Below are 25,437 nucleotides of genomic sequence, written 5' to 3' on the forward strand. Positions count from 1 at the left end.
TACATTAATGTTACACAGATTTTTTTTCTCCCAGAGTTAGAGGATTGGCTCTTAATGTTAGTGACTTAAATTTGAGAACTTGAAATTTTTTAAGTGGAGGAAATAGAAAAAGCAACTTTAAACCAAATGCCATAAAATGTTTTATGTAGAAAATAGATGGACTATGATTGTTCTGGATCCTAAGAAATTTTTTTAGTTTTAATTCTTTTGACTGTGTATTATGAGTTACTGCCATGTGATCTTGTAGGCATCGCTGAGTGGCTATATCAGAAAGGCCCAACCCTTACCACCCTGCCTAAAATACTCTATTCCTTGTCCCAGCCTTATTTTTCTTCATTGATCAGTTACTACCAACCATTATAGTATATGCTTATTTATATTGCTTGATAGCTGTCTCACCTATAAGAATATAGCGCTACAAAGTGGGAACTTTGTCATTTACCATTGAACTCTATCTCTGGTGGGTGGTGGTCAGTTCAATGAATGAATTGCTTGATTGAACGTGATGAGGACTCACTGAGCCTTCTGCTTATCATTTGTGCCATTCTTCTCTGCTAGCAAGGCTAGTTGATTGATATGAAATCCCATGTAAAATGAAACCTCCAGAATAAGGGTTTTAGGGTTACTCTTGGGAGCGGAATGGAAAGCTTTTAATACACGAATTTTAGCAAAAATGTATCTGTGCCTAGTACCAGTTAACTTTGTTGATCATTAATGTGTTTTGAGTAAAATGTGTACATAATTTAGTGATTACATGTGTTTAGATCTAGTTGTCTTTGAAATAAACTAGAACAAGCTAAGCTGTACACTGAAAGCTCCCAAGTGTTCTGAGTGCTATGTTGCTGATTAGGATGTTTCCTTACTTTCTAAATATCTACACACAGGTTGAATTCATTTATGTTGTTTCTGACCTGTACTTAGTTTATTGGAAAGTCATGTTTATTTGAAATGTGCTCTAATTCTTTTTATAGTTTTCTTAACCTGAATGAGGTTGACTGACAGTTACGATTTCTGTGATGTGAATTTCTCATATCATTTGGTACTCTTCATTTCTAGATACAGTTTTCATGTACTGTGGTATATAAAACGTGGCTGGTACACTGTTCTGATGGAAGTAATTTCTTTCAGTTTGACCTAGATGTTAACTGTAATTTAAGGTTAAATTGGATCCTTTGTAAAAGTGTCTTAGTTCTTTTGTTCCTTTGGTAGTTGCAAGTGGGGGAGAGTCCAAAAAATTACATTTAGTTTTAACCTGAACTGAGTCTTTCTGAATTGGAAATTTTTGGAGTACTTTTCAAGTAAAATACGCACTTAAGATTAGCCTTGGAATTTTATGTAAAATATAACCCATGCATTTACCTTGTTTAATAGGGGTAAGGGAGAAAAAAAATACCTTATAAATATAAAATAACTATAAAATGGGCAAGGCTGCATTCTTGTCTGCTTGTCTGGCATTATTTATCTGGCATGAATTGAATAATTATATTCCATATTCTTTCAGTTTTATTTAAGCAAAACATCCCAGCAGCATTTCAAATAACATACTACTTTTTTTTTTTTAAAGATTTTATTTTTTTAAGTAATCTCTATACCCAACATGGGGCTTGAACTCAAAACCCTGAGATAGAATCAATCACTCCACTGACTGAGCCAGCCAGGTGCCCCTAAAATAACATTACTTTGGTATAAGGAGTTTTAGTTACTACTTTGGGTTACTATATTTGATTTCTTAAGGTAGCTTTTTGGTAGGTCAAGAAAACCCTAGGTATTTTTGGTAAAGATTTTAGAAATTTCTTTATATTTTGAAGTATTTGCTTTTATTTTGGGGCATGGAGGATTTGTTTCAAAGTGTAACTTTCTAGAGGTATTTAGTGCTGTAGTAATTATATTGTATACATTTAAGAAGGGGGGAAGTATATACCTGTTTGTTAGTTTTAAACTTACGTTGACCTTTTTGTTCTTGTCATCTTTTTATTTTGTTGAAAGTTAAAACAAATATTGAGGGGTGCCTGGGTGGTTCAGTCAGTTGAGTGCCTGCCTCCGGCTCAGGTCATGATCCTAGGGTCCAGGATCAAGCCCCATATCAGGCTCTCTTCTCAGCGAGGAGTCCTCTTCTCTTCACCTCCCTTCCCTACCATTCCCCTGCTTGTGCGGGCTTGCTTGCTCTCAAATAAAACAAATACTGAATGATTCGGATGTACAAGAGAATATAGAATGTGTCTGTGCAATTTAAAGATAAAATACAAAAGAAGTGACCTTGTACCAAATACCTGTGTACCTTTCATTCAACTTTATTTTAAAAAATTTTTCTTTTAAAACTAAGTACATAAAAATAGTATTTATAAGATATATGTAAGATACAGAGTAAGGATACAGTGAACAACCTTGTACCTAATCCGCGGTTCAGGAACATTATCCTAACTTTTGATTCCTTTTGGTGCTTTTCTGCCCCAGAAGTAACCATTTATATTTGCTTTTTTTTCTTTTTGTAGTTTTGCCACATATATTTTTATACTTTTATACCTAAAATATTTTTTTCTGTTTTGTATTTGAACTTTTTGTTTTGTTTGTGTGAATATTTTTCACTTAATTACCTGTTCATGGGCATTTCAATTGTTTCCACTTTTCTTTTGCTGTTTTAAAAAAATGATGCTGTGAACACCCTGCATAGGTTTTTTTGTACACTTGCATACATAAATGTCTCTAGGATAGTGTTTTATTTATTTCTTATTTTTAAAAATTTTTTTCCCAGGATAGTGTTTGAAAAACCTTTTTGTTACTACTTACTGTAATAAATTTTACATTGTGAGACTCAGTACGCTATCAGATGTGCCACATCTGTAACAAAAAATGTTCAAGAAAAGGTACCTATGTGATGCTAGTCCATTTCATTAAAAATAAGAATATTGATTAAGACCCACTAAGTTGATTTTTGCTACTCACTAATGAGCTGAAATTTGCAGTTTAGGCATATTGTTTTGGAGCACCTGTTTACACTAGGAATGAGATTGCTGAACTGTTGGAGGGGGTGCATTTTCAGCTTTATTAGGTACCACCAAAATGTTTTCCAGTGTCGTTGTACCAGTTTATTTTTTCCCCTCACTAATATATACATGTGTTGGCTCATGTTCTTGCCTATACTTGATAATTGGCAAATGCTAAAGTTAGAAACCCTAATGAAATGATAACTTATAGTTTTTGCATTTCTGCTTCCTGAGAAGAAACCTTTTTTCTAATGTTTGCTGGCTATTTTTTTCCCCTTCTCTCGGTATGGCTGTTTATTTTTCTGTTGGGATGTTTTTGTTTTTGATAGGAGTTCTGTATATGTTCTGAATATTCATTCTTTGCTGATAAGTATCACAAATGCCTTCTCCTACTTCGTGTCTCATACTTTTTTTTCTTTGCCTTATATATTTTCTTAGTAAACGTTCAGAATTTTAATTTAGTTTAATTTATTAGTATTTTCCATTTACAATTTATACTTTGTGTCTTAAGAAATCCTTCTCTACTTCAAGGTTATAAAGATACTCTTACACATCCTTTTATGTCGCCTTTCACAATTCTTTGCTTGGAATTGAGTTTTGTTCTCTTTTAATGCTACTGTTTTCTTTTCTCTAAAATTTTATTGCTCAGCATTTGTTTGGTTTTTTTTAAGGCTAAAATGCGTGAATTTACTAGATACTTTGAAGTAAGTCTTTGAGGTACTAGTTTTTATGCAGTGTCCACAGCTTGCTTTCATAGGGTCGTAATTATGTAAGAATGTTCAAGTATGGATAGAGTTTAAAGTATAGGTAACTTTGAAGTCTACATCCCATGCGACTTTATAAGAGATTTGAAAACATTTTAGTGATGCCAGTGTTTGCATGTGGTTTCCTTAAGTTACAGACATTGTTGTGAAGCAGTCTGGTTAATTATTTCCTTAAGTAGCAGCAATTTGTGCTTGATATTTTGCAGTTTCACCACAGTGCATTGTAAGTGTGGACAAACTTCTTTATATCCAACTAGTACTGAGAGTAATTACATATACTGTGAGGAATCTGATCTTCAAGTTAGGAAAATTCTCAGCTCTTTAAATATGTCTTCTGTTATTTTCATTTCTCTTTTGAAAGACCTAAGTTGGGGTCTTAATTGTTATTTCGGTTTTTTCCCTTTATTTTTCTATGCCACATAATTTAGTACTATGTAGCAATTACCAATACCTCTCTATTCAGTGTAGACTATCTTCTCTGTTGAGTCTCTATGCTAGTATCTACAGTTTTCTTGGATTTGGAGTTGTTTTTTCATACATACCTGTCTATTTGAGTTCCTTCTGGTTTTCTATAATCTTTTGGCTACTTTAAAGGAGTCTCTTATCTCTCTGACATCTTCAACATGTTCAAATTTAAAAATCTTTGTGAAGACTATTTTGTAAAGCTAGTACCATTTGGTGTTAATTTTTTTATTAGGCACCCCACCCGTCATTAAATTTCTTCTGTGGTTTGAAATTTTGGTTTGTTGGGCTTATTTTGAGTGGAGAGTTTTTAAAACTTTTTTTTTTCCATCAGTGCTAACTCCCTTTACCCCTCTTTCCAAGTTATTTAGTTTCTATGAGGTCCACTGCCTCTAGATGCAGTTAAAAAAAAAAATAGGCAAAGTGGATAGATGTTTTTAATATGCAATCGTGTACTAAGAAGGAGATGGTTATATATATTGCTCTTACTAAAAGAATGAAGTCTAAAAAAATGATGACTACTTACGGGGAAAGAAGCATAGTGTAGAAAAGCACAAGGGTATATTCTATGCTTTGAATTTTCCTTTTTCTGAAGACTTGACTTTGGAGCCGTTTAAATATTTTATATAATTATTAAACAAAAATCTAAAAATCTGTAAAAGTCAAAAGTAAAATGAAACCACTGAATCTTTCTTGTATTTGCTTGCTGGATGCCAGAGTGAACTATGCCACATGACTTTAAAACATGGTACTTGACTGTAAGTCCTAGTTAGAATATACTCTAGGAAGAGATTGGAGGAGGGATGGCAAAAAAAAAAAAAAGAAAAACAAATCTTCAACTATTATAACCATAATTTTGGTAGTAATGTGTACATTGTTGTTCCAGTACTGAGTAATGTGTGCATTGTGGGCTAAATGAAATGAGCAATTACATTGGTATTACTGAAAATGGATTTTTAACATTGTTGAAAACTGATGTAGTGTTAAGGTCAGTGAAATTAAGTAAAAAAATCCCATAGTACTATATTTGAATGAAAGGATCTGTATGAGTCATGCAGTTATTTACCTTATTAAAGATGTGTACATTTTCTGGCCCAAAAGACCTAGAAACAAAGATCAAACCCAATAGCAAAAAACACTTCTGCTGCTTATATTGTGGTCTTCAAGTACCTCTCTCAATAAAAGTAAACTAGTGTTTAGAATGGGCATTTTCTAAGGCAGGAATTGTATGAGATGAACCTACAAATTAATGATTAATTTCTGTGTTACAATATTACTACAAGTTTAGAAACAACACATTTATTATACAATACACATTCAAAACAAGACACATTATTATACTACGGTTTCTGTGGGTCAGAAGTTGCTTAACTGGGTCCTCTGCTTAATTGGGTCTACATTGTTTCACAGAGCTGCTATTATTGTGTTCACCAAGGCTAGGACCCCACCTGAAGGTTAGCTGGGGGAAGATCTGCTTCCAAGTTCATGTGGTTGTTGACAGCTTTCAGATCCTTGAAGATTGCCCAAGTAAAAGCCTCACTTTGTTGCTGGTTGTTGTCTAGGGAGCTGTTGTTACCTCCTTGCCATATGGCCCTCTCCATAGGCAGCTCACAACATGGCAGCTTGCTTTTCAAAGCCATTAAGGGAGAGAACGCGTGTCCTAGTAACATGGGTTACAGTCTTAGGTAGTGTAATCATGTATATGTAAGGTGACTGAGATCATGTCACTTTTGCCCTACTTTATTAATCAGAAGCAAGACATAGGTCTCCTGCACACATAACAGGAGGAGATTGCACAAGGGTGAGAACACCATGAGGCAGGGGCCGTGGGGAACTCTAGAGTCTGTTTGCCACAGCCTAGAACCTATCCGAAGCAACAGAGAGGCCGCAAACTATGACGGTAGTATCAAAACAACCCAGGAGCCATCCTGAATAATATCTCATTGGCCAGAAAGGGGGGGAATTTGAACATCAATGATAGTAATTAGTGATTCGAGACCAATCAAATGTCTAACCTGTGAATTCAAGATACTAAAAAACATTAAAAAAAAAACTCTTTAATTAGTTGCTATTGGGCCAGCTTATTATTTTGACAACTGGTACATAAAACAATAAACATTTGTCTTACTCATATGATTTATGTCTCAGGGTAACCAAATAGAGCAGGAGAGAAATTTCTATGGATGTATTCTACCTAATCAAGAAAGAATAATGGAATACCACCATTTTGTATCTCTTAATAATGTCTAGGCAAAGATCATCAATGGCTGCTATTGTCACTACAAAGGGGGAGACATCTGGACATTAGATACATACTTTATGTATGTATGTATGTATTTTTATGCCATAATCATATACTCAAGTCATAATCCTGAATCTGACATAGCCTTTATTATTATTATTTTTTAAAAGATTTATTTATTTGAGGCAGAGAAGAGAAGGAGCAGAGAGAGAAACTTAAACAGACTCATGCTGAGCACAGAACCAGATGTAGGGCTTGATCTTACAACCCTGAGATAGGGACTTGAGCCGAAATCAAGAGTTGTCTCTTAACCAGCTGTGCCACCTAAGTGCCCCCTGATATATATATATATTTAAGTGTATATTAATATACATGTATGTATACACACACACACACTCTTAAATGTGTATTCTATCTAGATTTTATTGCCCTTCTAGAATTGGAAGGTTCTAATCTTTCAATAGTTTTTGAAAATTCTCAGTTATTATCTCATCAAATACTACCTTTCTTGATTCTTTTCTTGCCTTGAATTCCTGTTTGACCTTCTGGACCTTTTCACATTCTTTCCTTTGTGTCTATTGGGTTTTTTTTTTCATGTTTTCTCTAATGTATTCTTTTGTGCCACATTATCAGTTTTGATGAGATCTTTCTGTTTTATTATTCTTTATCATTATCAGTCTGTTTAGTTTTAAAAGTCTGTGTATCTGTATGTATACATATGTAAGGATGCTCATACACAATTTCTTCTGTTCTTTCTAATCTTTTTGGTCTTAAGAGTTTTCTTTCTTGTATGTGATTTCTTTTGTGCTTCTAACAAATGAAAGTTTTTGTTTTTTTTTAATACTCTCTCACATTATTCTGTTTGGAATTCTTGGAGGTATAATCCCTGTTTTGTAAGTTCACTTTCTGGAGGAATGTAAATACTGTACGGTGTAGGCTTGACAGGGTAGAAGAAATTTTTTCCCAGCGGATTTCAGGACGTTGGCACCATTTTTGTGTTATTTTTGATTGAAGGGGTGGGAGTGTTCTGGACTGGCAGAGACTGTGGATGCAAATCTCAGAACCCATGGTTATAAAAATCTTTATGAAAACTTTCTGTTAGCTTTTGAATGGTAGGAAAAGTGGGACAAGCTTTCCTTTTTCTTGTGTAAATATGGGAATTTCTTCCTCTTAATTAGCCTTTGCTGACTGTGGAACCCTCGAAAGTCTCAATTTTAGTACCTAATTTCCACTTCCCCAAGTGCAGTTCATTGTCTTCTGTCTTTGCCTCAAATGGCCATTAACACTTTCATTTCCTATTTGATTTTCCCCCTTCCTTAGGAGTTCCCTTAAATACCAGAAGACGTGCCTGTTTTAGAGCAAAACAATTCTTGTTATATTTAATTGGAAGAGTGTTCATAGTGCTACACATGGATTCCTCAATTTGGTTTTTAAGTCATAAATAAACTCGTAATTTAAAAACAATTAAGTTTAGGGCTCCTGAGTGGCTCAGTGGGTTAAAGCCGTTGCTTTCGGCTCAGGTCATGATCTCAGGGTCCTGGGATCGAGTACCGCATCGGGCTCTCTGCTCAGCAGGGGAGCCTGCTTCTCTCTCTCTCTCTCTGCCTGCCTCTCCATCTACTTGTGATCTCTCTTTGTCAAATAGATAAATAAAATCTTTAAAAAAATTAAGTTTAAATTATGTTATAAAACTAATGTATGCATGATGGGAAAATATAAACATTCTGAAGGATAAAAAGTGAAAAGTTACCAAAAAAAGTATCCAGAAATCACCATAGAGTTAATGGTTTCTGATGTTTCCTAGGGGTTTTCTAAGCATGTATGAGCATGACTCTGTCATGTGAAAGGTAATTTTCTCTCTATACTGCTCTGCAACTTTTTATGTGTGTTTGACTTATGTGCAATATTTCTTTCAATGTCTTACCATATTACATGTGAAACTCTATTACAGGCTTATTTAGTCATTTCCCTAATGCTGGACATTTTTTGGTTTTCACATTGCTAAGTGAGCACTGTTGGGTATGTCTTTGTACTTGTGATTAGATCTATATAATATGGATGTCTGGTGGCTTTTCTGGAGTAGGAATTTTATTCTGTCAAAGAGTATGCACTATTTTTATACTTAATGATTTCCCCAAATTTCTCTCCAAGGAGATTACACTATTTATAATTAAAAGCTAAATGAGAATATTGGTTTTCATACTCCCTCTTTATGTCTGATATTTTAGGCAGCTTTATCAGGATATAACACACAATAAACTGCAAATATTTAAAGTGCACAATATGATAAATTTTGATGTGTAAAATTTGATGTGTACATAGAAACCACTACAGTTATGATAATGAACATATATGAACATATATGCATCACCTCCAAAATTTTCCTTGTACCCCTTTGTGATTCCTCATTTTCACATTCTCTTGCCTTGCCAGTTTAAGTAGAAATTTGCATTTCTTTAAATTTACTGAGGTTGCATTTAAAAAAAAAATACATTTATTGTATATATTTGTTTTCCCTTGAGAACCTTCTTAACATGTCCTTTGGGTTTATCTTTTTCTCACATTTTAAGTGATACTTGTAAGTTAGGGCAGTCAGACCTTGGTCATTTTTTTGTGATTAGTCACTTTTCTTTTGCCGTAAAAATCTTTAATTTTTCTAGTCAGCTTTCTCAGTCTTTTCCTTTATGGCGCTTGGTTTTACTTGAGGCACAGAAAAGCCTTTTTCAAAACAGGATTATTTAAAATGCAAAGAAATACACTTCTGTCTTCTAGTTATGGTTTAATTTTTTATCCTTTAAAACTTTGATCCATATATTATTGAGGTGTGGGGGACTTATTTTCCTATGAAAATGGCTGTCATTTGTGTTAGTACTGCTTATTAAATCTATTTTTTATGTATTGATTTGAAATGGCCTGTCAATTATATACTAAAGTTTTCATATGTATTTGGTCTATTTCTTCTGTCTTTATTTGGCTGTTCTTGGGCAAGTTTTAAAAATTCTTGTTTCCTACTAAGTGAAGCTTTTTCAGTAGTTCCCTCAGTCTTTTTGGATAGTATTTGACATTCTTGTCTCATCATTTGCATTTCATGTTTGGTTTGTGAAATGATGTTTTTTTTTTTTTTTAGTATTATGCCTTTCCTGGGAACAGGCAAGAATAAATATAACATTTTATCATTTTAGTATTCTCATTGTTGAGTGACCTAAAGTGATGAACAAAACAGGCTGATAAAATAACTCTTAGATGCAACTTTTTAACACTCTAATCAGGCTTTCCTAAGGGATGACAGGTTTTGAAGTAGATTTTCTGTTTGCTGGTAAATTGAATTAATACCAGACATTAGAACTACTTTTTGGTGGTGGATTGCACCTGTTTCGTGATGTTAGGCAGGAGTAGGACCTTGGGAGGAGGTTATAGGGAGATAAAATTTTGGATCAAAACCAAGAAAAATGTTCTAACAACTTTCTGAGGCTATAAAAGGGGCTTATGGGAAGTGCTCGTCCTAGGTTTTCAAACAGAGACTCACTGACCATTCAGGTGGGTCCAATCTTTGAATGGCTAATTGGATTGGATGGCTCTCTCTAACCTAAAAGTCTAGTGAAAAGGTAAAGGTAGGGTTCCTGGGTGGCTCAGTTGGTTAAGCAACTGCCTTCAGCTCAGGTCATGATCTCGGAGGACATCAGGCTCCCAGCTCCATGGGGAGTTTGCTTCTCCCTCTGACCTTCTCCTCTCTCATGCTCTCTCTCAGTGACTTTCTCAAATAAATAAATAAAATTAAAAAAAAAGAAAAGGTAAAGGTAAATCAAGATTATAGATGTTAAGGGAAGGGAGTCTTCTGTATATGGTATAGCTATTTTACAATTATATTACTGATGTGAATTTTATGTCCTAATGTTCACTTTTGAGCAGTTTTGATGATTTATGTTCGTGTCTTTGGAAACTATGTATTGATTTGAAATACTGAGTATTTAGGGGTGTCTGGGTGGCTCAGGTGGTTGAATGTCTGATTCTCAATCTCAGCTCAAGTTTTGATCTTGGGGTTGTGAGTTCAAGCCCTGCATTGAGTTCCATGCTGGACATGGAACCTATTTGAAATACTGTGTGTTTAAAGTGTGCTTTTGGTATTAAAGTTTTTGATTTGTTTTATTATCAGAAGTTATTTTTATTTATTTATTTATTTTTTTTTAAAGATTTTATTTATTTATTTGACAGAGACCACAAGCAGGCAGAGGCAGGCAGAGAGAGAGGAGGAAGCAGGCTCCCTGCCAAGCAGAGAGCCTGATGTGGGGCTTGATCCCAAGACCCCGGGATCATGACCTGAGCCGAAAGCAGAGGCTTTAACCCACTGAGCCACCCAGGTGCCCCTATTATCAGAAGTTAGATTTCTTTACAGAATAAACTTTTAACAAGATTACCACTTATGGAGGTTTTATGCAATGGTGTTTCCTGAGAAAATGGACTAGTTTGGGCTTGATGGTTAAACAGAAGTCTGAAAGATACTGGTTTAACGTTCAGCACCTACCAGCTATGCAGATCCTTTTTAATTTCTTGAAGAAGCTGTTCAGACTGATTTATCTATTCTTGTATTTTTTTAAAAAAAGTAAGCTTGGCTAAAAGAAAATATAGAAGCTTCATTATGTATTGTGACATAATATCAAATGGAGAAATTAAATTTTATTACTCATCTCTGGCATTAGTTGAATTTGTTTCAGATTGGAGTAGTAGTGCCTTAGAATGGGTATTGCTTCAAATAAGTTAAGAGGTGTGTTAATAAGGTATGAGTCACAGAAATAACTGTGTGTTACAGTTTAAAAGAAGAAATTACACCACAGCTTTGAGATTTCAGTGTAGTCTATAAAGTTAATTTTAGAAAAGCTGTTGTAAATGGAATTCCCATGTCAGGCAATTCAGTGTTTCATTTACTAGATTATATTTTAGTAACTTTGAGATCTTTTCATCTTACTTTAAAAGATGAATTTATAGTTTTATTGTGGATTCTGGGGCCATTATGCTTTTGGTGTAGCAACTGACTAGAGAATGGAAATTTGGATGAGTTTTTATATTTATATTTTGACGGCCAGTGGCTAATGGCTTCGGTTTTTCTCATTGGTGTCTTTTTCTTATTGATATGTAGAAAAAAAAAAAGACGTATTTATTTATTTATTTATTTGACAGAGAAGTCACAAGTAGGCAGAGGCAGGCAGAGAGAGAGGGGGAAGCAGGCTCCTTGCTGAGCAGAGAGCCCGATGTGAGGCTTGATCTCAGGACCCTGAGGTCATGACTGAGCCAAAGGCAGAGGCTTAACCCGCTGAGCCACCCAGGCACCCCTAGAATCAAGTTTTAAAAAATTATTACTGCAGGTACAATATAGTTGTGAACTTTTAACCATACACAACTGTACAGAATAAGGTGAGTCTTTTATTTCTTGTGTTTTTTTAGTACTTTGTACATTTTCTTAATGTTTAAAAATTTAATCTGGTGTCTTCCTTTGATGTAAATGATGCAGCCTTTATTGACTTGGAATAACATACAGTAAACTAAATATTTATCTATTTGGTTCCATCTTAGATTTGGATTCTGTTATTGTCCTTTTATCTGTACCACACTGCAATAGACTGTTGTTGCCTCCCTTTGTTAGATAGATTGTTTCCTATGTCATAGAATTCTGTTAATGTGTACATGGAAAGTACTCTAGGATTTTAGGAGAAGGGAGACTAGCTGTAGGAATGGTACTTGAGCTGTAGGAGTGGAACTACATGGAGGTTCGGGTTTGGTTTTTATGGTCTGATTTATTGGTACTATATGCTTAACTTCCTCAGCAAGAGCACGAATTCATTTAAAGTCAGCAGATCAGTTTGTGAACACTGCTAAAGCATCCTGCATTTTCCATTCACATTTTTAAATTTAACTGGACAGTCAAATAATTTACCAAGAATAAAAAATTAACAATATAATTGTTAATTATAATTGTTAACTGAAAACAGTGTTTTCAGTGGGACTTCCAGTACCATCATTTTTATCCTTACTTTGGACTAATAACTGTTCCCCATTTCATTAAGAAAATGGCAGCATTGTGGAAGAGTGTTTCCACAAACTTCTGTACCATATCTATCCCCTTGCCTGTATAGGTGCCTATGGACTCTTCATTCCTTCTGTTTTTACACAAGTTTATGCTTCCATCTAAGACCACTCTCTCTGCTTGTACACCAAACCCTATTCTTGCCCTTTGAAAACATTGCCCTTCATTCTCCTGCAAGACCAATCTTCGCTTTCTACTGGATCATCTTTGTCAGTATATTAACGTGCTGTAATTTCTTTCTTCTATTTTTAAAAATCAAACTCTCAAGCTCATATTTCCTTCTAGCTTCCATTTCATTTCTATAATCTCTTCATAGAAATTCTTCCAAAGAGTTGTGTCTACACCTGCTGGCATCCTCACTTTTGAATTCATTTCAGTCAGGTTTTCATCACAACTACTGCTTTAGCCAAAATCAACACTGAAGTCTCTGTTCCTAAATCCAATAGTCACTTTCTAGATTTCATTGTACTTTATTAAAGATGCCATTTGGTAAATTTAATCCATCTCTCCTTCTTCATACACCATTCATTTAGCCACCAGGTTAGCATGATCTTGATTTTTGTTAATTGACTTTAGGTATAATTCATGTGCTGAATACTCCTAAATTTGTATCTCCAGCTTGCATGTCTCACCTGTCACCCACTTTTGTTTAGCTGTCTCCTAGACATCTCCACCTGTTTAAAACCTATCTCCTGATCTTCAACCCCAATCTTGTCCTTTCCACATTTCCTTCATCTCAGTAAAGGGCAGTTCTGTTGTTTTGGTGTTGTCTAAAATCTTTGGAGTTGACTTTTTTTTTTTTGCTGATTCTCTCATACCCCACAGTTTAGTCCTCAGCACATCATCTTGTCTTTACCTTCAAAATGTATATAATTTAACAACTTCTTATTAATAGTCCCCATGCCACCAACTTGCCTAGCTAGACATGAAGAGTGTGTTAATCTCCTCCATCACTTTCACTATGTTCTAAGAGTTGCCTTTTCCCTGTTTGTTGTTCCACCTAAGTGTCCCTGTCTGCATTAACTTAATTTACTCTCATCAGATCTCTTTGGCCTAGCGAAATAGTAATTTTATTTTTTTAAAATATTTTATTTATTTCTTTGACAGAGAGATCACAAGTAGGCAGAGGGGCAGGCAGAAGGAGAAGGAAAAGCAGGCTCCCTGCGGAGCAGAGAGCCCGATGCAGGGCTCAGTCCCAGGACCTTGAGATCATGACCTGAGCTGAAGATAGAGGCTTAACCCCCTGAGCCACCCAGGTGCCCCGAAATAGTAATTTTAATTGGCTTCCTTGTATCTATGTTTTTTGTATCCATTGGATTTTAAATTTTATATTTTTATTTGTAAATGTTCTGATTGACTCATATCTACCCAGTTAACTTTTGGTAGTTTCAGTTCTTTTCTTATTTTCCCAATTCCCTCTTACTTGTGTATGTTGTAATCTATTGGTTCCAGTATCTTAAATTTTTAGGGATCTAATTCCTTACTTTGTTTTTGTTGCCTATTGCTCATGGTGGCTTATCTTGTGTTCTGTCATTTTGGATTGTGAACTCTTACTTGGATGACAGTCTTTGGGTATCTTGAGGAGCCTAGCTTGAGAGAGCATTCCACCAGAGAGGGTGTGTGCATTTATTTCTGGCCACAGGCACTGTGGGCACCACCACCTTGGGACCACTTAAATTTTTTGGCTTCATAGTCCAAGATATGTGGGTTTTTTGACCTTAAGAGCTTTGTAAAAAAAGACCCCTGGAGCCAGGGCAGAAGGGGACCAAAAGTCAAGACTCTCTTTCATTTTAGTGCTTTATTCTACTGCTATTCATTGGTCTTAATTTATTTTGGCTTAGGATATATTTGGACTGTAACATGCAGACTGTATTTGAAGGTTAGCAACAACACAATGCCTACTCTTAAATTTTAGCAAGAAGAGTTTGGAAAAATTATAGATACTTCTGTTGTGGAATGAAAATCTGATTAAATACTTACCTACCAATAATAGACTTTTTATCACTGTACTTTCCATAAACCATTTTTCATAAAAAAATTAACTTGTTCATTTAAAAAAACGTAAGATGTTATTATGGGTTTAAAGGAAGGGAGACATGGTATGAGTAGTGGCATGTTTGGAATGCAGATGATTTAGATTCAGTGCAACCAGGTTACAGATCTCTTTTTTGCTTATGAACAGTAGTAAGAGCTTTTAGTTTAGGCTTCATAGTTACTTACAGAATTATAGCTATGTTGTATACTGAATAAAGCTCCTATAAGCTACTTTGAGTGTCTGTATATATTTTAAAGGTATGTTCATTTAGTTGTCCAGATAAGTATTGATTTATATAGGAACTTTAATGAAATTTAGTATTCCTAGGTTGAGAACTATCTTTCCCTCAATTGATTGCTTTTTTACGAATGTGCCTGCTTACTACTATGTTTGGTGTATATCAATGGAAAAAAATTGACTTTGAATTTCTTTGAATTTTAGTCTAAATGTTGTTGTTGTTTTCCCAGTAATTCTTTGAGTCATCCCAGTTAACACAATTTTATCAACTTACGAGCAGAATTGATAAAAAAAATTTTTTTTTTTGGATACCCTTTGTTTTAAATCTTTTTAGGTTAAAGAAAATGATGGCAGAAACAAGAGTAACTGAAATGCTATGGTGTTAAGAAAGTAGAATTTAAAATCTAATATTTACTTGAAATTCAGTAGTATACTGATCAAATTCTTTTCGTTTTCCCTCCTTATAACATGTAACCAATTCCTTTTTATTTGTGCTTACTTAAACCTTTAAGAGTATAATGTGCATTCAAGATGGTTACTTAAATTTCTGTTTTAATGTAGAAGGATTTAAAACTTGAACACTTATGCGGGGGTTAGAGGCAGTCAAAAACCCACATTTAACTTGACTGCTTCAAAACTTAACTACTAATAGCCTATTGTTGACTGGGAGTCTTCCTAATGACAGTTAACATGTTTTGTGTAATCTACGATTATATACTGTATTCCTACAGTTAAAGTAAGCTACAGAAAATAAAATATTATTAAGATAATCATAAGGAAGAGAAAATACATTTATAGCACTGTTGTATTTATCAATAATGAAAGTTTATGTATTGAAAAAAGCTCTCATAATCTGTGCAGTTCAAACCTGTGATGTTCAAGGGTCATCTGTCCATTAAATATATCTGTAATCTTACTCTAAAAAGTGATTCTCATTTTTCAGTATAATATCTGGTTATATCTATATGTATATAATTGTGCTCAACATAATTTTTAGCTTTTTTGTTAGTGTAATATATTTTGCTGCATTACACTGTCTTAATTATTTTTAAATGGTGAGATTTTTAAAGATTTATTTTAGAGATAGTGAAGGCAGGAACACTAGAGGAAGGGGCAGAGAGAGAGGGAGAATCTCAAGCTGATGCTTCACTGAGCTCTGAGCCAGGCTTGATCTTACCACCCTGAGGTCATGACCTGAGCAAAAACAAGAATCTATCTATGTTCAAGGGCCTGTGCCACCCAGGCATCCAAATGGTGTGATGTTTTAAATGCCTGATGTTTCTGTAGATGTCCTACACTTAGATAGTTTTGTTGCTTTACCATTATAAACAGTGAATCTGTTATTATGTATATAGTTTTATCCTTTTTGATTAAGTGATTTGGTTGAAATTATAATAATTGTTCCTCAATTTTATTTTTTTATAATTTAAAATGTTAGGTTTTACATTATTAATACAAAAAGAATGTTAAGTCTTCTGAAAAGTTTACAAGATTTAACTGAGTAACGGAGTTCAATTTTTGTATGAACAAATTAAGTTATAAGGACTGGTAAATGGAATCTTAAAATTATTTGATTACCATTCATAATATATATTCAGATGAAACGGAATTTTAAATATTGTTTCTCTGTTCTGATGACCTAAAAAAAATTCTAAAATTCTAAGACCTTTATTGGTAGGGCAGGGATGAAAACTCTCATCTCTTATTTTAGAGCAGGATTTTAAGCGTGGGATTCCTGTATACTCTTTAAGGAGGCCAGAAACCTTTTGTACACCTTAGCATATTAGACTTTTTTTTTAAGACTTTATTTATTTTTCAGAGAGAGAGAGAGCAGTAGAGAGAGCAAGCACAAGCAGGGGGAGCGGTAGGCAGAGGGAGAAGCAAGCTCCTCATTGGGCAAGGAGCCTGATGTGGGACTTGATCCCAGGACCATGGGACCATGGGACCATGACCTGATCCGAAGGCAGATGCTTAACGACTGACCAGGCATCTCTGCATTTTGAGGAAGTGGACTGGTCTTTCTTCAGTTTTTTTTTTGGAGGATTTTAGTCTAAATAAAATATTAAGGCCACTGGTATGGAATACCTTTTGAGAAGAGTTTGAGCTACATTTCTTATGATCCAATGGATATCTCATTCCTGTCTACCATTGACTGTTAATTACATTCAGGTTAGAATCTGTTAAGGCTTAAGGAATGATTAGGTTTGAAGTTCATTAATATTACAAAGGGAATAGTGAGGAGAAATTATTGATGCTGGTGAATTTTGCTGTCATCTCAAAACCCGAGTTGCCATTTGTCTCTGTGTTTTATGAACTCAACAAACATTACATTGAGTTGCATATTGTGGACTGAGAAAATTTTAGCAACTTGATTCCTGTCATCCTGAGCTAAATTAACTTTGTCTTAACTTCTCCTGCCCCTTCCTTTTATTTTTCCATTGTATTCCCCTGCCCCCACTTTTGCTCTTCTTTGTATTTCTCTGGATTTCATTCCCAGTCGCTTTTTGCCTCTTTTCTCTCCTTAAATTACTTTTTTTTTTTTTTTTTTAAAGATTTATTTATTTGAGAGCATGTGTGTGCTTGCACTTGAGGGGGGATAGTGAGGGAGGGAATCTCATCCAAGTTCCTGCTGAGCTGCTTGATCTCATGACCCTGACTGAGCTGAATCCAAGAGTTAGATGCTCAACTGGCTGAGTCACCCAGGTGCCCCTCTCCTTATATGTGAAGTTTCTTATTTTGATTTTCATTTGTTTATTATGGATATTGTAGTACTTATTTGCCAGTTTTAAAATAGGGAAAGAATTAAACATTTTTATGGATTTCTTTTAAACAAAGTATAAAACTAAAATGTTAAGGCAGGTGAGACTACAGCCATGATTCTGGCACAACTCTTTAAAAAAATCATCTTTTTATATCCTATTGTTCATGAAATGTCTTGATTGTACAAGTAAAATTATGGTTTTTGACACTTTAGCTTTATTGAATTGAATTTGACAAAACTTATTTTTAAGTATTTACAGTTTTTTTTAAAGGTTTTATTTATTTGACAGAGACTCTTTGAGAGAGGGAATACAAGCAAGTGTTATGGGAGAGAGAAGCAGGCTTCCTGCTAAGCAGGGATCCCTATGTGGGACTCAATCCCAGAACCCTGGGATCATGACCTGAGCCCAAGGCAAATGCTTTAACAACTGAGCCACCCAGGCTCCAAGTATTTACAGTTTTAATAGCAGTGTTTTATTGAGTTGATATTTGAACCCATTTTGATGTTGGATATTTTATATTTTTCTCAGTTTTTCATATTATGTGTAATTCTTGCTGTGAATATCTTTATCTGTGGTTTTCCTTACAAATGTCTTGGATTATCAGGATTATTGGATTAAAGAAACTCAAGCATTTTCTTGACTTTAAATTTGTCTCGGTGTTCTTGTTAGGCTCTTATAAATGTGGAAAGCAAGTTCAAGAGAAGGTGAATTGAAATTGGTAAAGGGAATCTCCTGAAAATCCAAAGATGGGAATCATGATTCTTCCAGGCTTATATGGGACTTGGAAAAGGAAATGAGAAAATCGTCAGAACATTTGAGGAATGTGTGTTTCAGAGTTCTTGTGGTCTTATGGCTTCTCTTTTCCCTGAACATTTGCTTCTTACTTGGCTTGCTTTCCTAAGACCTTGGCTGCACATGGCTGCGGTTTGTTGTTCATCAAGATCTGACTTTGATCTGACCCCTTAGATCTGACCCCTTAGATCTGACCCCTTAGATCTGACCGTCTATGGCTGCTGCTAAGTGCCTTTGTGTCTTTTCTTCCCCAAGTTAAAAATCTGGGTATTGACTTGTTGTTTTGTCCTTTTTCTTCCCCCAAATCCCCAGCTAAGTTGGATAGGCTATGGGTAGCCTATGGATGGTAAGGTTAAAACAAACAAAAAACCAGAAATAGAACGTGGTCTCTGCTCCTTGAAAGCATTTCTGGTTGACTAGTAACATTTAACAGACACAGTAAAATATGTCTAATCAATTAAAAATCTGGAGAGTTCATGAATTATCAGGGAAGAACAATTCTGTTTAGTTTCTTTTAGTATTTTGTTAGTGTGTGATTCCTGTTCCACTTCAACTTGTTAAAACCTTGTCTAAGTAAGTCTAGGGTTGTGTTAATACCATTAAAAATTGCTTATGGAAGTATGAAGTGTTAAATGCTATTTGATTAGATTTTATTTTAGATTTATTTATTTGACAGAACTTGCAAACAGAGGGAAAAGCAGGGTCCCCACTGAGCAAGGGGCCCGATTTGGGACTTAATCCCAGGACCCTGAGATCCTGACCTGAGCCAAAGGCAGGCTCAGGCTTAACCAGCTGAGCCACTCAGGTGTCCCTGCAAATGCTGTTTTAATCATAAAGATATAGAGTGTGCCTAATAAACAACTCTGTTTTCAGGTTCCAACTCGAAAAAGTATACCCCACATTTTAAAATGAGATATAAGCAAGTTGAAAGACTTAAATAATTTGCTTAAATTTATTGTTATCAATAAAAGATTTCTAGGTCTATCTTGGCAGTTAATAGAGACCACTGTGAATAGCTTTATTTTATCTTGGAAAATTCAAGTTCTATTAAAATCATTCTGGTGGTCTTAAAATCATTAAACTCAGATTTATTCAGTTTGTAAAGCTGATGTTTTCAAAGGACTAAAATAATTCTCAGAATGATTCCTCTGTTCAGGTAGTATTTTGTTTCTTTAATCATTACCTCTTTTTGAGACTTCAGTGGATAATTAAAAAATTTAAATTCTCAGATTCATTTATACATTAAAAGCACAAAAGTTGAATTTAACCAGCTTTATCTTAAGCATGTCTTCAGGCTTAATTTTATCTGCATTCAACCTTGCCTTTTTTCACAATAAGTTTGGTAAGAGTTACAAGATTACAAACCATATTTATGTGGCTTACACATATTTATAGGAATAAGGATATCTAGAGTCTAAACATCAGAATCAGTCTTACTTTGGGGTTTAATTTTAGCTGTAGCCACCCTTCAGATGAGGGATTATAGTGCTTATATTCAAGGCAGATCTAGATAACCACAGCATTACCTTTATTTTCTGTAACTATTGGGTTAATCTAAAAGTAGGACTTACTCTGTTGATTAGGCAAGGCCTCTTTTATCTTTTAGCATTTGGGAAAGTTTATGACGGCCAGCTTTTTTTTTGCAGTATGTACTTTGTTTGTAGTAAGGAATATCATGAAAAAAAAAGAGAGAAAACCATCTAATTTGTAATTTATTTTAATACCAAATGATAAAACCTAATATTTTGATTTTGTCTTTATTATATTTCCATATTTGTGATGTATCCCATTATATCATGAGGCTATTAGTCCCTGAAATTAAGGTGCTAGGAGTTTGTGAATGGGCTTAAATCTCTAAGTGAAGGAATGAACTGCCTTTTTTCCCCCCCGACCTGGGATCGAGTCCTGCATCGGGCTCCCTGCTTCCTCCTCTCTCTCTCTGCCTGCCTCTCTGCCTACTTGTGATCTCTCTCTGTCAAATAAATAAATAAAATCTTAAAAAAAAAATCATTAAAAAAGTATGGTACTATTAATGAATACTCAGTGTTTCATTAATAGTTGATGCCTCTATTTCCACATATAGTTGCATTAACTAATGTCTAATAAAAGGAAAAAAGGTAAATACTAATAAAACATCAAAAGTTGATATTTGGGGGAAAAAAAGTAATGAATGTCTAGGTTCTTTTCCTCCCATGAGGATCTTTTCACATGATTTAAAAATAGCAGGATGTGTTACACTCTTTAGTTATTGCCACACATTTTTTTTTTCATAGTGTATTTGAATTGAGGATGGCAAAACAAGAGTATGATTTAAGCGATTAACCTGTTTAGATTGTATATCAGATTAGATATGAAATACTATTTAAAAGAGCAGAAATTTTGCATGCTTAATTTTTACAATACTGACTCAAGGTTGTTTTTTTCTCCCCACATTTAGGTTTTACAGGATCACATTAACAAAAGCACCATGGAGTTTTATGAGTCAACATATTTTATTGTTCTTATTCCTTCAGTAGTTATTACAGTAATTTTCCTCTTCTTCTGGCTTTTCATGAAAGAAACATTATATGATGAAGTTCTTGCAAAGCAGAAAAGAGAACAAAAGCTTATTCCTACCAAAACAGATAAAAAGAAGGCGGAAAAGAAAAAGAATAAAAAGAAAGAAATTCAGAATGGGAACCTTCACGAATCTGATTCTGAGAGTGTACCCCGGGACTTTAAATTAGCTGATGCCTTGGCTGTAGAAGATGAGCAAGTTGTACCTGTTCCACTGAATGTAGTTGAAACTTCAAGTAGTGTCAGAGAAAGAAAGAAAAAAGAAAAGAAACATAAGCCTATAGCAGAAGAACAGGTCACCAAAGAAAGTGACGTGTCAAAGATTCCAGGCAAAAAAGTAGAACCTGTCCCAGTTACTAAACAGCCCACTCCCCCCTCTGAAGCAACTGCCTCAAAGAAGAAACCAGGACAGAAGAAGTCTAAAAATGGAAGCGGTATTATAATATATTCAACTATATTATAAATAATTGTATTTGTTTTAATAACTTTAGAACCTGAAATTTAGTTTGTTAGGTGTGTACACTATATTAGATACTGAGTTAGAAACCAAGAACATTGTCCTTTTACTGTGTGTTTGCTTTCATTAACATTAATTGCTGATAAAATAAATGATCATAAAACAGCATTTAAAACCACTAAGGACCTATAAATATCAGCAGTTAGAAACTTACATTTATTTCAACCAGTACTTTCTAATTAGTGTGATAGGAATTAAAGATGAAAAGATAAATTAGATACCATTTTTTGCCTTTGATTTTGCAAAGGTTTATGGTACAGCTTTTTTAAAACTAGGCAATACACTAAGTACTAGGACTCCAGAGATGAAAATAGTGCCTTTTTAAGCTGTAGACATGAACACAAGTAATTATTATAAAATGTCTATTTAATTTTTTCTTAATTAAGTAGGCTCATGCCAATCATGAGTCTTAAACTCATGACCCTGAGATCAAGAATCATAATTGAGCCACCAGGTGCCCCTCTTACAAACTGTTTAGAATAATGATCTTGGTTATGTCTAAACCAATGTAGTAGTTCTAAGGTGGATCACTTAGAGGATGTAATGCCTGAAATTTATCTTAGAGGATACATAAGTACTAGCTAGTTTGGATGGTAGGGGAGGGGTGGGATAGGGTATTCCAGGTAGAGGGGTTAACAGATGTAATGAAGGGACATCTGGGTGGCTCAGTCGGTTGGGGGTCTGACTCTTGATCTCAGCTCAGGTCTTGATCTTAGGGTTGTGAGTTTGACCCCCATCTTGGGCTCCACATTGGCTGTGGAGCCTACTTAAAAAACAAGACAAAACAAACATGTAATGGAAAGCACATAAGAAATGGTGTCATGATGTGTGAAATCCTATGAAAGGATTTATGTTCATCATTAAGTTGTTTGTGTCTTTTTTGTTTGTTTAAAAGATTTTATTTATTTGAGAGAGAATGAGTGAGAGAGAGAGCAGGAGAGAGGAGAAGGTCAGAGGGAGAAGCAGACTCCCCAAGGAGCTGGGTGCTTAATGTGGGACTCGATCCCGGAAGTCCAGGATCATGATCTGAGCCGAAGGCAGTCACTCAACCAACTGAGCCACCCAGGCACCCCTAAGTTGTTTGTGTCTTAATGGAGTGTTAAATTAGTTATATTGAATTTTAAATATTTGTTTGCCAGCTATGATCAAGGCATGGTACTTAGAGAAATAAGAGTAAGCTCCTCTATTTTAGCAGGGGAAAAGGACTTGTAATAAAAATGTGACTTCCATAAGAGATGTACAAAGTATAGAAGAAACGCAAGAAGCCTAAATGACTGCTGATGGGGGCCAGCGGGGAGGAACTTTACAAGGAGGCAGTGCTTGAGATCTTCCAGAATGAATCACTTCACCCAAGCAGCTAGTGTATCTCATTCCATACTGGCAGAATGTCATGTAGAAAGGCATAAAGAAGAATATGGAGTATTGTTGAACCATGAAATGAGAGGTTGGGAGTGGAAGGACACAAAGATGAAAAGATATGCAGGGGATAGACCATAATGGTTTTTGTATAGTGTTAAGGAGATGGGTTGCTGTAGGTTGGCTGTTGTTGAAGATTTTCAAGCTGGTTACCTTACATGGTCACATTTATATTTTAGAACTGTATCTTTGGCAGAACTTGAGGAGGACAAGTTTTATGGGGCAATGTTTAATGTTGATAGACTAATTAAGTAGACTAGTTAAGGGGTTAAATAGTTAAGAGGTTTTCTGAAGTTAAATTGGAGGATTGAACTACTGTGATGAGAAGAAATAGGAAGTAGATGAAAAGGGTGCCTGGTTGGCTCAGTTAGTAGTGCATTCAACTCCTGAGTCCAAGCCCCACCTTGGTCATGGGACCTACTTTGGGGGGGAAAAAAAAAAAGAAGAAGAAAAGAAAGTGGATTAGAGAAGACTACAAAGTTAAAAAAAAAAAAAAAGATGACATGACTAATTGTATTAGATAAGGTATGATGGATTAGGAGAAGGCAGGATCAAAGCTAATTACCCAGTTCTAAGTTTCTCAGGGTTCACATACTAAAATCATTGAGCTAAATCTGGCCTTGCTTTCTGTTTTTTTTTTTTTTTTTTTTAATGGCCCACGAGCCAAGAATAGTTTTTTACATTTTAAATGATTTGAAAAAAATTCAAGGAAGAGTAATACTTTGCTAAATGTGGAAATTATATGTAATTCAAACCTCTTTGTCCATAAATAAAGTTTTTCTTGAATGCAGCCACACTCATTCATTAACATATCTATGGCTGGCTTTCATACTACAACAATAGATGAATAATTTTGACAGAGTCTGTGTGGTCTGTAGAACCTAACCTATGTAATGTTTGGCCCTTTACAGAAAAAGATTGCCGACCCCTGATTGGTAGATGGTTGGTAGCCCTAAGACGGGGAAGGAATACTGGAGAGAGAGGGGATGTATATGGAGAGGAGAATGCCTTCAGGTTGTTTCAGGTTCCTATGAGGGGCCCCTTACCTAAGGAGCAATTTAGGATGCAATAGGACATGTAAGTGCAGAGGCATAAAGCTAGAATATAAATTCAGAAGCCTTAAGCATGACAGTAGTCGTCGAAGTTATGGCTGTAGATAAGGGCATCCAAGGAAATTATTTAAATTAAAGACTCTACTCCGAAGAATACTCACCATGAGGTCTTCTGTAGGAACAGCTCACATAGGGTCTGAAAAGGAATATTTCAAGTGTAAGAATTATAGGAGCTGATAGAGAATTTTAAATTTATTTTGTCGTAAAATAAACAATAACATACAGTTTACCATTTTAACCATTTTTAAGTGTATAGTTCTGTGGCATTAAGTACATTTACATTCTTATGCAACCATCACTACCAGCTATCTCAAGAACTTTTTCATCTTTCCCAACAGAAGCTCTGTACCCATTAGCCAATAATTCCTCTTTCCCGTCTCCCCCAGACCCTGGCAGCAGCCATTCTGCTTTCTATTTCTGTGAATTTGACTATACTAGGTACTTAATATCTATGAAATCATATGTTATTTGTCCTTTTGTGATTGTCTTATTTCAGTTATGGAGAGGAGAGAATTTTAGGAGGTAGAAAGCAGTAGTGTAGAATGCAAAATAGAAGTCAGAAGAATTAAAGGATATTGGTATAGCATAGCATTTGGGACACTAGGTGGCTGTGTAAACTCTTTCATGGATATAATGAAGGAGATAAAAATCAGGTCTCAGTCATGAAATGATTGGTAGAAAAGGAAGTACAGATCATTCTGTTGTCAATATTAGAAGGAAATGGGTGTGGGAAGCTAGGAATTATAGTGGTGGAAGGGTTTTATTTTTTTAAGATGGTAGAGATTTGAGCATGCACATAGGTTGAGTAGATTAAGAGTGGCTCAGAATTGGGAGGTAAAAGAAGGAGCAAGTACTTAGAAATCTTGATAAAGTTAAAAACAGGTATAACCATAAGAAAGCTAGAATGATGTTTACAGTAGAGAGTTTCAAAATTTGAAGGTAAAGCATTTAGGTAGTAATTGAATTTTCTGTGTTTGCTAATTATTCATTAGTAATTGAATCTACTGCATTGTTTGCTGTGATGACTTTTCATTTATTTTCAATAAAGATGATCAGGATAAAAAGGTGGAAACTCTTCTGGCACCTTCAAAAAAACAAGAATCATTACCCCTCCATCAAGAGACTAAACAAGAAAGTGGATCAGGAAAGAAGAAAGTTTCTTCAAAGAAGCAAAAGGCAGAAAATGGTGAGATGTGTAGATATATATTTTATAAATACTAATCCTAGAGAAGTAGACTAGGACAAGGACCCTAGAGACCTTGCGTGCTCTTTAATTCCCAGCTTAACGTGTACTATAACAACTGTTAATGCTAATACAAGTCCAGGGATCTCTTGAGCTTTGGGGTTTTGTAGTGCTTTGACAGATGGCCAGGGTCTAAGTTTGTGATGAGGAAGTTAATCTGAAATTTAAAAAGGACAAAGCATTTATTAAATATTCTCATTCTTAATGGAGTCTTAGAAATAATGTAAATAGCATAC

At 34.9% G+C, this 25,437-nt stretch overlaps 1 protein-coding gene across 5 annotated transcripts in view; it reads left to right on the forward strand.

Moving 5' to 3' along the window:
- KTN1 (kinectin 1) overlaps positions 1-25,437 on the forward strand; it is a 101,951-nt gene that overhangs the window by 6,329 nt on the left and 70,185 nt on the right. For all 5 annotated transcript variants that reach the window (XM_059182167.1, XM_059182169.1, XM_059182171.1 and 2 more), the window contains exons 2-3: positions 20,795-21,347; positions 25,007-25,144. In XM_059182167.1, the coding sequence (XP_059038150.1) occupies positions 20,825-21,347; positions 25,007-25,144 (661 nt within the window). In that variant the 5' untranslated portion in view covers positions 20,795-20,824. The remainder of the gene's footprint in view (positions 1-20,794; positions 21,348-25,006; positions 25,145-25,437) is intronic.

The sequence above is a fragment of the Mustela lutreola genome, chromosome 7 (assembly GCF_030435805.1).
Source record: "Mustela lutreola isolate mMusLut2 chromosome 7, mMusLut2.pri, whole genome shotgun sequence".
Taxonomy (NCBI): domain Eukaryota; kingdom Metazoa; phylum Chordata; class Mammalia; order Carnivora; family Mustelidae; genus Mustela; species Mustela lutreola.